A 15,882-nucleotide genomic window follows, 5' to 3' on the forward strand; every position below is an offset into this window, starting at 1 on the left:
TATAACCCGGGGTATGACCCTCCAGAAGATGTTCAACTACAACTTCCCATCAGCCCTCCAGCCAGCATGGCCAATGTTCAGGAACTATGGACATCTAGAGAGCCACCAGTTTCCCATTCCTGATACAGTATAAACCTTTATAAGAATGTGATAATACATTTACCACATATGCTACTTCCATCAGCTTATTTAACATCTAGTGGTTAAGACACACAATGCAATGGCTGCCCCAGTTAATACAAGTGACCTCATTTAACAAGTTTTCTTTTCTTTTCTTAAGGGAGATTAATTATTATGTCAACAGCACCGCACCCCTAACCATTTCAGCTGCAGGAACTGAAAGTTGAAAACAATCAATCCTCTTCAGAAATAAAAGCAGGCTTGCATAATTAGGAAACAAGGGCAAATATAGGGCCATCAGCATTATGCAGTTAAAGCAGTATCATACCTCCCCCACCCCAAAGAATCCTGGGAACTGTAGTTTGTTACGGGTGCTGAAAGTTAAGAGGCACCAATTCCCCTCCTATAGCTACAATTCTCAGTGTGGTTTAACAGTCAATTCCTCTTCCCAAGGAATTCCAAAATTTGTAGGTCTGTGAGAGGCAAGAGGGATTTCCTGAAAAATTGCAAGGTCACTTTATCAGTTATATCAATTGATCTAAAGTAACCTAAATTGAACAGTGCCACGACCACACATTACTGATAAAAAATACTGTACAGCAGGAGTTCAAGACACCAAGTTAACACAGGTGTGCGCACTGTTGCTGTTTTAAAAAAGCAATACATTTTAACACCAGGTTTAAATGAATGAAACATTACACTTGTCTTCCCTCTTCTACTCCTGCTCAACTCATCAAAACTAGTGTAGCCACCTGCTTACTTTTATTCAAATGTCCAATACTATGGAACCAAGCCAGTATTGGGGGGGGGGGGCTTTAAAGCTATCAATGTGTCAAATGCAAGCTACAGACGTTTCAGAATTAGCTAGCCAAGTTGGTTTGCTTCTCCTTTTTCTAAAAAAAAAAAGCCCCCCAAACTCAGTGCTTTAATCTAGACATTGGACAATAATATTTTCCCTCCCTTTCATTGGACCTCAAGTTCTAGTTTTAAATCTATTTTGCAATATGAGCAATTGCAATATCCATCTAGAGTAACCAGTATGAAAGGGGATGGGGAACTGCTCTACTCTGCCAGTGAAAAGGCAATTTCTACCCGACCACTGTCATTTTGCAAGTTTTGAACATTGTACTCTGGCAGACTTTGCTTGTTAACAGTTTATCCATTTGTGATCCCAACACTTTTTCAGTTTATTCCATTTATTCTTGCCATTGACAACATTTTACCTGAATGCACACATTTCTCAACGTATTTTCAGAAGCATTTCATCTTGAAATACACATTTTTTAAGAACACATATTGTTGTTGATTTTTTGAGTGGAGAACTTTATTGCAAAATTCAAAGAAGTGTGAAATCCAAAAGATAACCACATTCCATTATGTACATTAGCCCAGGAAGCACAGATCAGATCTGTTCACACTAGAATTCAAAGAAATTGAATTTCTCAAGCATTGGTTAGAACTTTACTCTCCCAAGGAATTGTACACAGCCGTAGCTGACATGCTTGTTCCTGTGATGTAGGGTATCAAATAATCATGGTGTAAATGCACTGAATAAAGAAGAATGGGTGCTGAATTTGGTTTTTAAAAGGAAACATTTTTGATAAGGGATAGAAGGAACTACTAGCCTGGCCCACCATAGATTACCAGAATCAGGGTTTAATGCAGAATTTATGTCCACACACATTTTATTATTGCTGGAATCGTAAGAGGGCAATCGAGCCTCCTCTAAACAGATGCAATTTTATCTCCTCCAACACAGTCCTGCTGTGCTTGTACTATTCATTGACACTTCCCATGTTTCTACCATGCACTGGCAATCCTGCAAATACTTGACTTGCCACTAACAAGCAGTAGATATAGTACTACTAAGTAAGCAAACTTGAACTAGTAGTACAGATGTGCCAGAACACCCACAATTCATTAAAAAAATTAATATCACTTTCCTTGATAAAGACTTCCATACTGTTAAAAGAGGACTTCATCATTAAGAAGACATTCACAAATTAGGTTATTTCAAATTAACCATACAAACTGTAGAACTAGAAGTTTGCTTTTTAAGTAGGTAGGTAGCCTGGGCCTACCCACCAACACATGGAAAAGTTCACTCTGATTAACCAGACAGGAGGAGAGAGGTTATTTCTCCTCTCCTCCACCCGCCCCCAGTTTCCTTATCATCATTTATTTATTTTCAGCAGGATGAAACTTTTTGTGGCAAGCCATCATTCTCCAAACAAATACCAAAACTTCACCTCAACACCCTAGAAACCTCAGCGACAAATGCATCCAAACACAGACTCTTCCCAGCATTTCTTTGGAATGTGTCACCAGATCATATTATCCATTCAGTTTCCAGCACAGCAAATCATGGCACACCTAACCCCGGCTCAGAAGAGGGGCGATGGTTTGCAGCCAGGGTTAGACATGCTCAGAGTAGATCCGCTGAAACTAAGAGTATGACTGAGTTCCATCAAGTTCAATGGGTCCAACTCTTAAGCAGAACTGAGTTGGAAACAATCCCATATTCCCCTGCCCCCTGTATTCAGTGACAGGCGTAGCAGTGTTCCATGGAACACAGGCGCACAAATCAAAGCTCTTACAACGCTTCTCCCAAAAGGGCTTTCGTAAAGCAATCTGAAGGAGAATGGGGGAAATGGAAGCCGCAACAGGGCCCTGTCTTGTTTCGCTCAAAACAAAGTCTATTCAGCTTGTTTCCTAAGCTTGCAGCACCGTGCTGGTTTAACGGTTGTTAGGACAGCCACTTACATTCAGCATCCGTCGTTTTCATTATGAGGGCTCTACGGGGAGAACAGCTACACAGTATAAGGCAAGGCACTCAGATGAAAACTGTTTACTCAGGAAACTCAAGATTATTATTTTTTAGAACAAAAACAAAAACACCACGGTCAGAAAAGCATGATCTGATTTGTTCATACATCATCAAACAATAATTAATGTCCTTGCGAGGTCATTGCTCCAGCACGGACCCCACCTCCCCAACAACAACTGCCCGGCACCCCAACATCAGCATCACTTTTATGAAGAATCTCTCTGGTGTTTTCCAGTGGTTGTTATCCTACACCACCAGTTTGTTGACACTACTTCTGACTTGCAGAAACAGCAAAGGCAGGGAGGAGATATGCTGGTGATGCAAAACTTTACGGCGTTTACCTTGAGCCGCAGGAGGCACTAACAGAACGAGGGGACATTTTCTTTCCATGTGACTTGAAAATATTCTATGTCATTTATACAAATAACTGCTAAATACAAAAAGGAAGTAAATTTAAAAAATAGCTTTCTCCCCGCCCCCGGTAGAGTTTATATGCACATTACATATATAGCTTAGAAGAAGAAAAATGCACTTTCCCATAATACGATCCATGGCCTTCCATTCTGCCATTTGCTTCTGCTGCTCCCCTTTCTCTAGGATCAATAAGGTACTAGATGTGGCATCATTTGGATAATGGCTTTATATTTAAGATATAGATATAGATATATATATATTTATATATAAATGTTCCGCATATTTTGAACTGAAAAATATATGTTACAGACCACACGCATATAAAATGTGAAGCACTTTAAAAAAGGTGATTAAAGTGTATAACTGATAACACAGGGGGGGGGCAAGGGAGAAGGACCATTTCAGGTTATACCGTGTTGACCCCCCCAAAAAAAGACATCTGTAAGAAATAAATGATAGAAGCCACATAAAAATAAGCTTTTGACTATTCGCACTTTCCTCAGTATTTTAAAACTGTTAAGTGCACTAATAATAAATAAAAGTTTGCAGTTTCCTTATAAACAATAATTCCTAGCGTCCAGCATTATTGTAAACGGTACACATATGTAAAATGCAGATTTAAAATAATAATAAAAAGAGTCAGTTACAAGTTCAATTTCCCAAATTGGATTTCCCATTATTATTATTATTATTATTTAAAAAAACATATCAATGAGTACAGGGCCAATCATATTTTTGGCAAGTCATGTCTTTCAAATTAAACCGCAACAGTGCAAGTAAGGAATGCAAGGAATCCCTAGTGCAATAAAGAGAAGCGCAGGCAATATTGCTGATTCGAATTGACCACTTCCACTTGGGAGCGAGACAAGGAGACACTTTCCTTTTTGTTTCTTTTCATGAAAGAATAAAAAAAAGCCATGGTTTTAATGCCCCACTTTTGTCTTAGGACTTCTCTTCTTTCCTTCCTTCCTTCCATAGGCCACCATAGATTCAGCATTAAGTCTTTACAGATTGGCCATTTGTAAAGTACCACGGACAGTCGCCGATTAAGGCTCACATGGGTCTATTTCCTTTTCAATGGCTGGTTAGGTAAACAACTCTGCCTATGTTTGAAGCCACTTGTGGCCGGATCCTAGAATTCATCAAGCCATTCTTCCATGCTGGACACAAGCCATGATGTCCTGTCAGCATCAGGTGCTGGTTATCAACAGTCAGCTTTGAGCTTATCTAAGGAATTGTCGATTTTGGTCAAAGTCTTTTTAATACGCAGCGCTGTTAATCTGGCTGATGGATTGTGGTACCAGCATTCTTTCATCAACTTGGCAAGGGAAGTTAACGTCTGAAAAGGAAAGGTAGATGGGTGTTCAGATCAGATCAAGTTTTGAAACATTGTCCATGCAAATCTCAGTAGACTTCAAGAATCTATATGTGATCATTTCAGACACCACACCAAGCTGTAGTCCAAAAGTGGAGAACAACCAGTCCTGGGTCGTTCTTGGCCTGCCAAGGGGTACAAATGGACATGCAAAGCAGTTTTCTGCAAACCATACCCACCAACTAGGTGACGTCACTGATGATTAATCTCGCATGGCTGTAAATGCCTGTTCCCAGCAGGAAATAGTCTCTTTCTAGGCAAGGCAGCAAGACTCAACCCCAGGCATAGGCAAACTCCAGCCCTCCAGATGTTTGGGACTACAATTCCCACAATCCCTGACCACTGGTCCTGTTAGCTAGGGATGGTGGGAATTGTAGTCCCAAACATCTGGTGGGCCGGAGTTTGCCTATGCCTGCTCAACCCCCTACTCATCAGCTGACAAACAGGGGTTAAATTCTGCTCTGGAAACAGGTGTGTGCAGTCAAAGAAAGGGGTGAAAGAAAGGGGAATCTTTGCTCCTTCATTCCTCTGCCACTGCTATAACAGGGAGGGGGAAAGGGGAGGCAAAGTTTTGAGCAGTAGGCGGGACAGCCCACCTGTCAGTCTTGTGTCATACTGACATTGTCTGAGTGACAGATGAGCACTCCCACACACCTGTCAAACATCACCTACAAGGCCAAAAAGGTTCCCCCACCCCTTCTATAGTCATTGAAGCTTAACAATGATTTGGCATCACTGTTACGTAGAGTTAGCCCCCACCCCACCCTGAGAAAAATAACAGCTATTCTGAGGGCAAGGATTCATTTCTGTGACCATGCACCCCATGTCCCTTAAGCCTTGTCCCTTAAGATTGTACCCACTCTTAAGGGCACATACACTGGCTTTTAGGAATGCACAAATGTTCTTCAACCTAGCGTCCTTAGATGTTACTGGACTACAACTGCCATCATGCCTGACCTCTGGCTAAGCTGGCTGGAGGTGATGGGAGTTGTAGCCCAACCACATATGGATCCCCAAGGTTTAGGAACACAATAGCAGACGTCGTTTTGTTTTGTTCTTAAAGATGAACTATAAGAAATATGGCATGATGTGATGGGCTGGGCACTTACAGGATCTGAAAACCATCTGTTGGGAATGTTTGGTCTCTGCTGATCCACACAGACAACTTTTCTCATGTCTTCAAAACTGGGGTCATTAGGCACTACGTCATAAAATGGAGGTTTGTAGTCTTCGACAATACCTACGACCAAAACACAACATAGATCCTGTAGTTGCATCAATACATTTCAGAATCTTCATTAGCAAGACAAAGTTCAGTGCATTATTACATAGCACAGAGCCTTAGCTTGTGACATCTCACCGATATTATGAAATGAATTTCTAATAGCACAATACAATCAAGACATTAATCAGCCAGTTCTCCCTGTGGGTTAGAAAGCAGTTCTTTACTCTGCAAAGAAAAACATATGTACAGAAGCCAAATACAGTTACAAACAAGGCTGCAGAGTCTTGGTAAATAATCTGGAGACAGAGGGGAGGTGGGGGGAGAAAGAACACAAGAACTCAGGATTCCAGTAGAGTATACACATGCTCCTAAATCCACACTATACAACACAGGGCCTGTGGAGAGTCAGAATGGGATGGGACAGTCATTTCGAAAACAATGGAATGAACCCCAATTCTATGCCAGCCATCAGGAGTCCCTGAAAACCTGTTTAAAACCATCTTCCAAGACTCAAGATGAGTTTCATTGGTATGCTGGCAGCAAATATGAGATATTGCACTGTGTGATTTAACCATAAAATTAAACCAGGGTACCTTGGATACTACTTGGGAAACAAAAATAAAGTGCCTACCTTCTGGTGAGAAGTGAGGTTACAGGGAACCAGACAGAGGGCCTTCTCAGCAGTGGCGCCCACCCTGTGGAACGCCCTCCCATCAGATGTCAAAAAGATAAATAACTACCTGACATTTAGAGACATCTGATGACAGCCCTATTCAAGGAATTTTTAAATGTGTGACATTTTAATGTACAGTATTTTTTTAATCTTTGTTGGAAGCCGCCCAGAGTGGCTGGGGAAACCCAGCCAGATGGGTGGGGTACAAATATTATTATTATTATTATTATTATTATTATTATTATTATTATTATTCCTACAGTATTAAGCACCTTAGCCATTTTGAACCTCCTATGAAAAAGTCATTGTATGTCATACTATTAAGGAGAGAGAGAGAAACTTGGCAAGAATAATTCAGGAAGGAATTCAGTAATGTTCAGAAATGTTCCTTTGAGTGATATTTTGCTCCACCTACATTTAAGAAAGCAGGCTAGTCATACATACATACATACATACTTTTTTTAAAAAAAAATACTACTTTGTTTATTTGCTTCCTGGGATCCTTAGAAAGAAAGGATAGGATTGAGATTTACTATAGGAGGAAAATCAGTAACAACAAAGAAATTAGCACATCGGATCATTTATATCATTGTCTTTCAAAGCTTAATGACTCATTATATGAGGTTGTGACCTCCGTGCATGCAATGCCTACATTTTTATATAAATAGATTTATATGCTGCCCAACTGACTGAGTTGCCCCAGCCAATCTGCGCAGCTCCCAACAGAATATTAAAAACACAATAAAACATCAAATATTAAAAACATCAAACATTAAAAACTTCCCTGAACAAGTTAATGATGGTTCTTGCCCACCAAGACAACAAAATGACCTTCACACCCCTTTAACATCAGGTGCTGTTGTAAATACACTTGACACTAATGCATTGAAATTTTCTTTTACGGTTAACCAAGTCTGCATTAATTCCTTCTAAATGCCTTCTCCTTTGCCAGCCTTTTGCATCTACTGCCTTACTGAAGAGTCCTTTGGGGACAATGGCTCGTCTATCATTTTTGACAAGTCCACAGGGTACGATAGGCAATCCATGTAACTAAAATCCCCAAGAGTAGGGAACCTGGCAAGAGCTGGTGACCCCTGCTGTCCCCACCAGGAACTCCACCCAGCATTGCAGTGCACATACAACGTGAGTCACGTTTCTGCCAGGTCAGTGAGGCCACATGTATCTATGCCAACACTCATATTCAGCTGCCAGCTACACTAAGGCGCAAGGTTCATGGCATTTCTCTCTCCTTTTCACCAACTTCCCTTGGCCCTTAAGTTCACCTGTGTATGCCGAATCCTTGGCCAAGGGAAGTTCTCTTCCTGGTTGTGACTTGTTTATATAATAATTAATTAATTATTGTTATTATTGTTAATGTTGTTGTTGTTGTTGTTGTTACACCCCGCCAATCTATCTGAGTTGCAACACTTCTGATAGAAAATTGTAGAAATCTAGAAGGTACTCTTTAAAGCCCAGCAGTGACATTCAGAAATTATTTCTGCATTTAATTTAGCTCATACAAATCCTTACGTATTTATTTTTACTTGGATTGGCCACACATTAATCCCATTCTTGTGCATTCATGCTGGCATCTAAACTAATCAGCTTCCAGCCGTCCTTCCTTTCTCCTGATCAGAAAGACTTCCTAGCAATGGTATTTTACCAGAAGGAGAAAAGGTACCCCTTTGCAAAGATGAAAAAATATGCCTGATTTTGCTAGTATGAGTGCTGACGACTGCTGGACAGATCACTGATTAATACGTTTCACGTTGACTATCAAGATTATACCTCGATGCAGGCTTCAAGGAAGGAAACCAAGGCACAAAATGAACACTCAAACCCTTCAAGATCCTATTAAGTGAGATTGCTTCCAAACGACTCTTAAGGAAAATCTATCTGCTTTTGGAGTTACCTGACAACATCGAGGAACAGTGGACCAAGCTAAGAACACCCATTATTGCAGCCTGTTAACAAACTATTGGATACCAAACCAAGAAACACCAGGACTAGTTTGATGAGAATAACAGTGACATTGAACACATGATTGACAAGAAAAGGAAGGCCTTTCAGATCTGGCAAAGAGATAGAAACTGTGCCACTAAGAATAAAACTTATGCCAGTGCTAAGGGTGAGGTTCAAAGAAGAACCAGAGAACTAAAGAACACCTAAATATCTTCACAGAAGTCAACGAAAAGCTTGGTCTTTCGCTCAACATCCAAAAAAACCAAAGTGCTGTACCAACAAGCACAAAACAACCCCTCTGCAGTGCCACAAATCCAACTCAATGGTGTAATGTTGGGAAATGTCAATCACTTCTCCAACCTCCGCAGTTATCTTTCCAGAAGGACCGACCCTGATACCAAAATCCAGCATTGCCTGAGCTCTGCAAGTGCAGCTTTCTCCCGATTGAGTGTTTGAGGCCTGGGACATTCATTTGTTGTTGTTTAGTTGTTTAGTCGTGTCCGACTCTTCGTGACCCCATGGACCAGAGCACGCCAGGCACTCCTGTCTTCCACTGCCTCCCGCAGTTTGGTCAAACTCATGTTCGTAGCTTCGAGAACACTGTCCAACCATCTCACCCTCTGCTGTCCCCTTCTCCTAGTGCCCTCAATCTTTCCCAACACCAGGGTCTTTTCCAGGGAGTCTTCTCTTCTCATGAGGTGGCCAAAGTATTGGAGCCTCAGCTTCACGATCTGTCCTTCCAGTGAGCACTCAGGGCTGATCTCCTTCAGAATGGATAGGTTTGATCTTCTTGCAGTCCATGGGACATTCATAGGGAAACCAAAATGCTTGTTTACAAAGCTATTATACTATCCACCTTACTGTATGCTTTTGAAACATGGACACCATCTCCAACTCCTCAAAAGATTCCATCTCTGAAAAAATTTTTATATCACTTGGGAAGACAGGTGGACTAATGCCAGTGTACTGGAAGAAGCAAAGTTCACCAGTGTCGAATAAATGATTCTTCAACATCAACTTCGTTGGACTGATCATGTTGTTCAGATGCCCGATTATCATCTTCCAAAGCAACTACTCTATTCTGAACTTAAAAACGGAAAGCGTAATGCTGGTGGTCAACAAAAAAGGTTTAAAGTCTCTTAAGGCAAATCTTTAAAAATGTAGTATAAACACCGACAACTGGGGAACACTGGCCTGCGAGCGCTCCAATTGGAGAACAGCATTTACCAAAGGTGTCATAGACTTTGAAGATGCTCGAACTTGGAACGAAAGGGAGAAACATATTAAGAGGAAGGCACATTTGGCAAACCCTCACCATGATCAACTCCCATCCGGAAACCTATGTCCCCACTGTGGAGGGACGTGTTGATCCAGAATTGGCCTCCACAGTCACTTACGGGCCCATTGTGAAGACCGTGTTCATGGAAGACAATCTTACTCAGCTACAAGTGATCGCTAAAGAAGAAGGAAGTGGATTGGGAGGCAGATAAGGCCTATCAAACAGGGGTCCACCATCCCCACTTACAGAGACTTGCATTTATACAACTGAATATTCTTATGCATATTTTCAGCTTTCTTGTTGACTGTATTACAGTAGAAGAAGCAGTTGTTTGGCTTTTACTCCAATGTGTTTTTTTTGGTGTGTGTTTTTAAAAAATACAAAGCCAAAGTTTTAAGGCTCCTATGGGGCTGCTTCTGGCACCAGACCTACTGAAGAAAGTCACCATAACCTCTGATCTACACTGTCATAACACTGTCATAATGAACCCTGCCATAGTTTCCTTCTATTAAACCAGAATAAAATGGATAATTTTTAAAGAGAAATGTCTTTGAACTAATGAAATATAATCCATAAAACCAGTAATAAACAGAGAACTTAAGGCTCAACCATTCTGACCTATGTTGCAGGAGACGAGAAGAATGCACCCTCATCTCATCCTTAATTCTAGTCCTGGTATGCTTAGACAGCGAGAAGGAACAAGAGGAGCTGACCCCTGTACTAAAAAGGCAGCAGCTGTTTGGGTGCCTCCTCTGAAGGTTCCAAAATCATGGTGGAAATTCTGGTTTGGTTTTGCTTTTAGTACAATCGTTGTCTCCCGCTTCCTCCCTTGTCAGCAGTGGCTGCACCTTCAACATGCCACAAATTGTTCTTGATTCATTTAGATTCAATGCACACCCTAACTTCACCATATTTCTGAGAAATCACTCGGAAACTTGAGAGTTCTCTATAGATAAACAATAGATGACGCTGTGTTTCTCTGATTTTTGTTAGGCACAAAAGAAGACTGGTCATTTAACGGTTCTAGGAGTACCCATATCAGTGTGAAATTCCCCCTTGTCCATTTCACACAACAGGTTCCGGCAGCAACTTCCAGGTGAATTTTGTCCTAGGTTCCACTCAATCCCTACTCACTCACCTTTTTGTGGGGGGAAATGAACCTTTTAAAGCCAAGGTGCTATTAAGGAACATGCAAAATGATGAGTGGCTATGCATGACCATCATCAACCTTATGGCTACTTTGTCTGTATGTGCTCTGAAGGTCACCACCTTTCTGAAGATACATAAGTCAGGTCAGTGCCTGGATAGGAGACCACTTGGGAAACAAATTTATGTTCCATAATGGAAGAAAGGTGGGATATAAATGTAAGAATGGCCATCTAAGGTCAACAGGTACTGTGTCAAGCCACATATTCTCCATGTGTTCCTCCCAGCTCATCCAGGCTTGCTGCACTGAGGCTTCCATTACCACTCGAATGTCATCAGCTGCCCTGTTACCTTTGTTCTCCTTTCTCCATAAAAGCAGGGAAAGTGCTAGCTGAAAGCAGGTACCATCTTCAATGGCAAATAGGGCTGCCTTGAGTTGGGGAGCCTGTTCTTTTGACTGGCAGAGGAAAATCCGGGTGGAAAACCACTTGGTGCGCTTGTACACAGGACAGAACGTGAAACCAAGCGACTGAATGCAAAACAAACTGTACTGATTCCTGGATGTCTTGTAATATTTCCAAAGAAATGGGGAGAAACTGACCCATCACACACTTAAAAAAAAAACCAACAACTATTGTTAGGAGAGAGAGAACGATCCTGTTTCCAGCTCCACAATACTTTAAAATAGGGGGAGGAAACTCACTCCTGCGGGCCAAATCCAGCCCTCCAAGCCTCTCTGATCAGTCCTCAAAACTCCACCCAAGCCATTCCCTTTCCCAAGGTCACTCTACTCACAAGATTTGTTCGGTGCTCTCCTTGAGTGCTTTTGTCCCTGGCAAGAACTGTGATCATGGCTCTTTCTTGTCTTGATAGAGGATGGAGACATGCAAGTGAGTGCAAGCATAGAAAGGCCTCTGACTTTTCTGTAGCTGGAATGTGCCCAGCAGTACAACGGAAGAGTCACAGCCATTGCCTCTGGCATGTGGCTCCCAGGTTTACAACCCTCCAAGGGTTCCAAGAGCTAAGAAAGGTGATCACTGAATGCTTACACACATCCACGAAACAAAATGTCTGCCAATAAGCATGTAAGAATGATCCATGTACTACTTTTGAACTTTCCAATAGGGTGCTGCTCCAATTGGTCTTAAAAATGCATTCTCACTTCTACAGATGCCTTAGGATTTAGTACACTGTTCCTTTAAACAGCTTTACTTGAAAGAACTATTCCAGTACTTGAGATTGTAGGGATGCGGGTGGTGCTGTGGGTTAAACCACAGAGCCTAGGGCTTGCCAATCAGAAGGTCGGCGGTTCAAATCCCCGCGACAGGGTGAGCTCCCATTGCTCGGTCCCAGCTCCTGCCAACCTAGCAGTTTGAAAGCACGTCAAAGTGCAAGTAGATAAATAGTTACCGCTACAGCGGGAAGGTAAACGCTGTTTCCATGTGCTGCTCTGGTTCGCCAACAGCGGCTTAGTCATGCTGGCCACATGACCCGGAAGCTGTACACCGGCTCCCTCGGCCAATAATGCGAGATGAGTGCCGCAACCAAAGAGTCAGTCACAACTGGACCTAATGGTCAGGGGTCCCTTTACCTTTACTTGAGATTGTACATACACATTGTTTAAAATGCCACCGACCCCAGTACTAGTGCTGATGCTACAAAAAGGGGGGGGGGGAGAAAGTTGATGCTACCAAAAAAGAAAAGAAAAAATGAGTCTTCTCCATGACAAATCCATCTCCATTATTCCACTGTCAGGCCATGCCTCAGTAGAAGGGCAAAGCAATCCTCCTTAAGTTATGTTGCTGTAAGGATGAATTCTCCCTGCCACAGGCATGGGATTCCATGAAACCCCAAGGTGATTTCCTTGCCTTACTTAGAACTTTAGCAGTGAAATATTAACTGACTGGGGCTGATGAGAGATGTAGTCCGAAACATCTGAAGGAGTGCCAGCTTTTCCCCTTACAGAAATTGCTGCCCCCCTCCTGATCATTTAAGGTACACCTCAATGTGGTCCCATGTTTAAGTTTCAGCTATATAAACTGAATGAATGAATGCTTAAACAGAGATATTGTAAAGGCAAGTGGGGTAATCCGAACAGCTTTTGTCATAAGCTGAGAAATCTGTTGTGATCTATGAGTTTCTTTATACCACCTCACTTTATTTTAATGTAGTTGGTAATAAAGAACACTGGAATTTGACTTGGAATTTAAAAAGTACCTATTTTCTCTCTCTCTCGCACACACACACACACACACACACAATTTGAAATAGTATTTGGGGCAGGGTGGGGGGGCGAGAGGCATGTCAAGAAAAGTGGCAGTCCAAATCCTGCGAAGTAGGTAGGAGTTCAGTGCCATTTAAGGTGCAAATACCAGGATAGAAAGCTTGAAACCGCTTACTACTGAGGAAGATACAAGAGATGCTTTTCATCTTTAGTGGCCAATGGGTTAATACAACTAATTCTAGAAAGAAATAGATACTCACCATTGCTCACCATACGCCTGGCTACTTCCCAAAGGACCAGTCCAAATGCCCAGATATCAACACGTTTGTAAGAGTCAAAGCAGTCCACTTGGATGGTTTCATCTAAGACTTCTGGGGCCATGTAGCGCTTGGTACCCACACGGGGGTTGTTTCCTACATCCAACTGATTGGTGCTTTGGGAGTGCATGACTGCGAGGCCTGTAATTGCAAACAGAAGAGCTGTGAAGTCAGTGTTGGTCTTTCAGCTCAAGGGGAGCCCACCTTTTGCCATATATTTTTCAGCTACAAAGTGCCACCGTGTCATGAATTGAACCTGGGACCTCCTGCTTGGTAAACACTGGGATATGGCCATTTCCCCTATACCTACTCTAAGAGATTAGGAAGACGTTTGTAAAGCAACTCTAAAACAACACCCAGTCACAGCAAATCTAAGCAGCGACAACACGACACCACTAGACTAGTGTTTATGTGGTGGGAGTATATTGTGGTCCAGCAGACCAAGTGCTTCATAGCCATTATCCTGTTCACACATCTGCTGTAAGGGGTGGGGATAAATCTTAACTCCCAAGGTTTAAGGTGAGCTTTTGAGGAAATCGATGGAACCAAAAGTGCAAGGAAGGCTAATGCAAGGACAACTGTGACCATAAAAATGGGTCAAATCAAACACCTTCCAAAAATAAACCGCAGACACATATGGTCACCAGAAAGTAAGCACGTTTTTTTAAAAAAATACAGTATGCAAACTACTCCACACAGTTTGCATTCTGCTCCAACCACCAAATAGCTTAAAATTGAGATGTATTACACTACAGCCTTCAAATAGCAGCAATTTTAAGTAAGTAAACTAGCAACCACCGAAAAACGAATGACAGTTTACAGTTAAGCAAAGGCCACACAAACGGACCTTTCATGAGCCCATCATCAATATGAATATTGCTGGGCAACATGGAGCACTTAAAAGTGAAAACACCTTTACTTTATATCTCAGATATGACAATTAAATCTTTGTTGAAAGGGACAACTGCATACAGTAACTAAGCAGCCCCATATAAATTCAAAGGGATTGCAAGATCCATGCGTACAAAGTTTTCAAAAAGATACAATCCTGCATGGGACAGAGCAATCCAATTGACAGGCTATCGTTTGGGCAGTGCAAATAATATATATCACACATAAGGTCCCTTGGCTTATTCAATAGTTTAAAGTGTCCTGTCTGGATGTGGTAATCTAGGAATACGGGGATTGCCATTCTGATAGGAGACATAAGAGATTCCATGCTGCATTTTCTTTTTTTAATATTAAAACATTCATTCAGAAGTTACAATGAAGCTTTGTCCACTGCCATACTATCAGAGAATGATCACTCCAATCCTCAGTCCTACATGTGATAGTGCCAGTGCAGATCCGCAGTGCAAATGCTTCTATTACGCACAATCCCCATGACCTGGGGTGGTTTTGCTCCCATCTAATGAGGCAGCAGTGCAGCATGGGAGGGCAAGGCAAGAGTGTGAGCGTGACAATCCAAAAGCCAGGTTCGTAGCTTCTGCCTTAGAAGTGCCGTAAATCCCTGATAATAACAACAACAATAATAATAATAATCTGAAGGCAGCCCTGTTTAGGGAGGCTTTTAATGTTTAATAGATTATTTTATTTTTCTGTTGGAAGCCGCCCAGAGTGGCTGGGGAAACACAGCCAGCTGGGCGGGGTATAAATAATAAATTATTATTATTATTATTATTATTATTATTATTACAGTGGAACCTCGGTTTACGAACGTTCCACGGAGGCGTTCATAAACTGAGAAGTTCGCTCCCTGAAGGCACATTTCTGCGCGTGTGCGAAGCGCCAATAGATCAATTCTGCACACACACGAGCTGCGCAGATCACTTCTGCGCATCCGATGCCGCGGAACCCGGATGTAAACACTTCCAGGTCCACGGCATTCGTAAACAGGACTGTTTGTAAACCGAGGTACCACTGTATTATTATTATCACAGTTGGATCCTTGTCCCAAAGCAGCACCTGGACTCTAAGCTGAAACCTAGAACCACACAAGCTGCTGTCTTGAAGAGAAAAAAAGCCTTCATTCATGATGCCATTGGTGGTGTTTCCCCTCCTTATTTTTTATTGCTCCAACACATGTGTCTCTAAAACCATTTATGTCCTTTACAGGGCTGTACAAACAACACCAGAAAATAGTATGCAAGATTCTGCAGACAGGAACGAGACTTAAAAATGATGTGCGCCCTCTAGTGGATGAAGAATACCCCCCCCCAAAAAAACAACTCTTAATCCAAATAAAGAAAGGTCCTCAGGAATTGCATCAGGTTATTTGAGGACTGCATATTTAAAATGCAAAAAGAAGGAGAAGGGAAAA

General features: G+C 41.9%; 1 protein-coding gene across 1 annotated transcript in view; it reads right to left on the minus strand.

Annotated features, from left to right (window-relative positions):
* Window positions 1–2,953: 2,953 nt before the first annotated feature.
* The window catches only part of ACVR1 (activin A receptor type 1), a 73,240-nt gene continuing 60,311 nt past the window's right edge, over window positions 2,954–15,882 (minus strand). The window contains exons 8-10 of the mRNA XM_035131858.2: window positions 13,506–13,703; window positions 5,846–5,976; window positions 2,954–4,700 (exon numbers count right to left, since the gene is read on the minus strand). Of these exons, the coding sequence (XP_034987749.1) occupies window positions 4,566–4,700; window positions 5,846–5,976; window positions 13,506–13,703 (464 nt within the window). The 3' untranslated portion in view covers window positions 2,954–4,565. The remainder of the gene's footprint in view (window positions 4,701–5,845; window positions 5,977–13,505; window positions 13,704–15,882) is intronic.

This window comes from Zootoca vivipara, chromosome 1, assembly GCF_963506605.1.
Source record: "Zootoca vivipara chromosome 1, rZooViv1.1, whole genome shotgun sequence".
Lineage (NCBI taxonomy): Eukaryota > Metazoa > Chordata > Lepidosauria > Squamata > Lacertidae > Zootoca > Zootoca vivipara.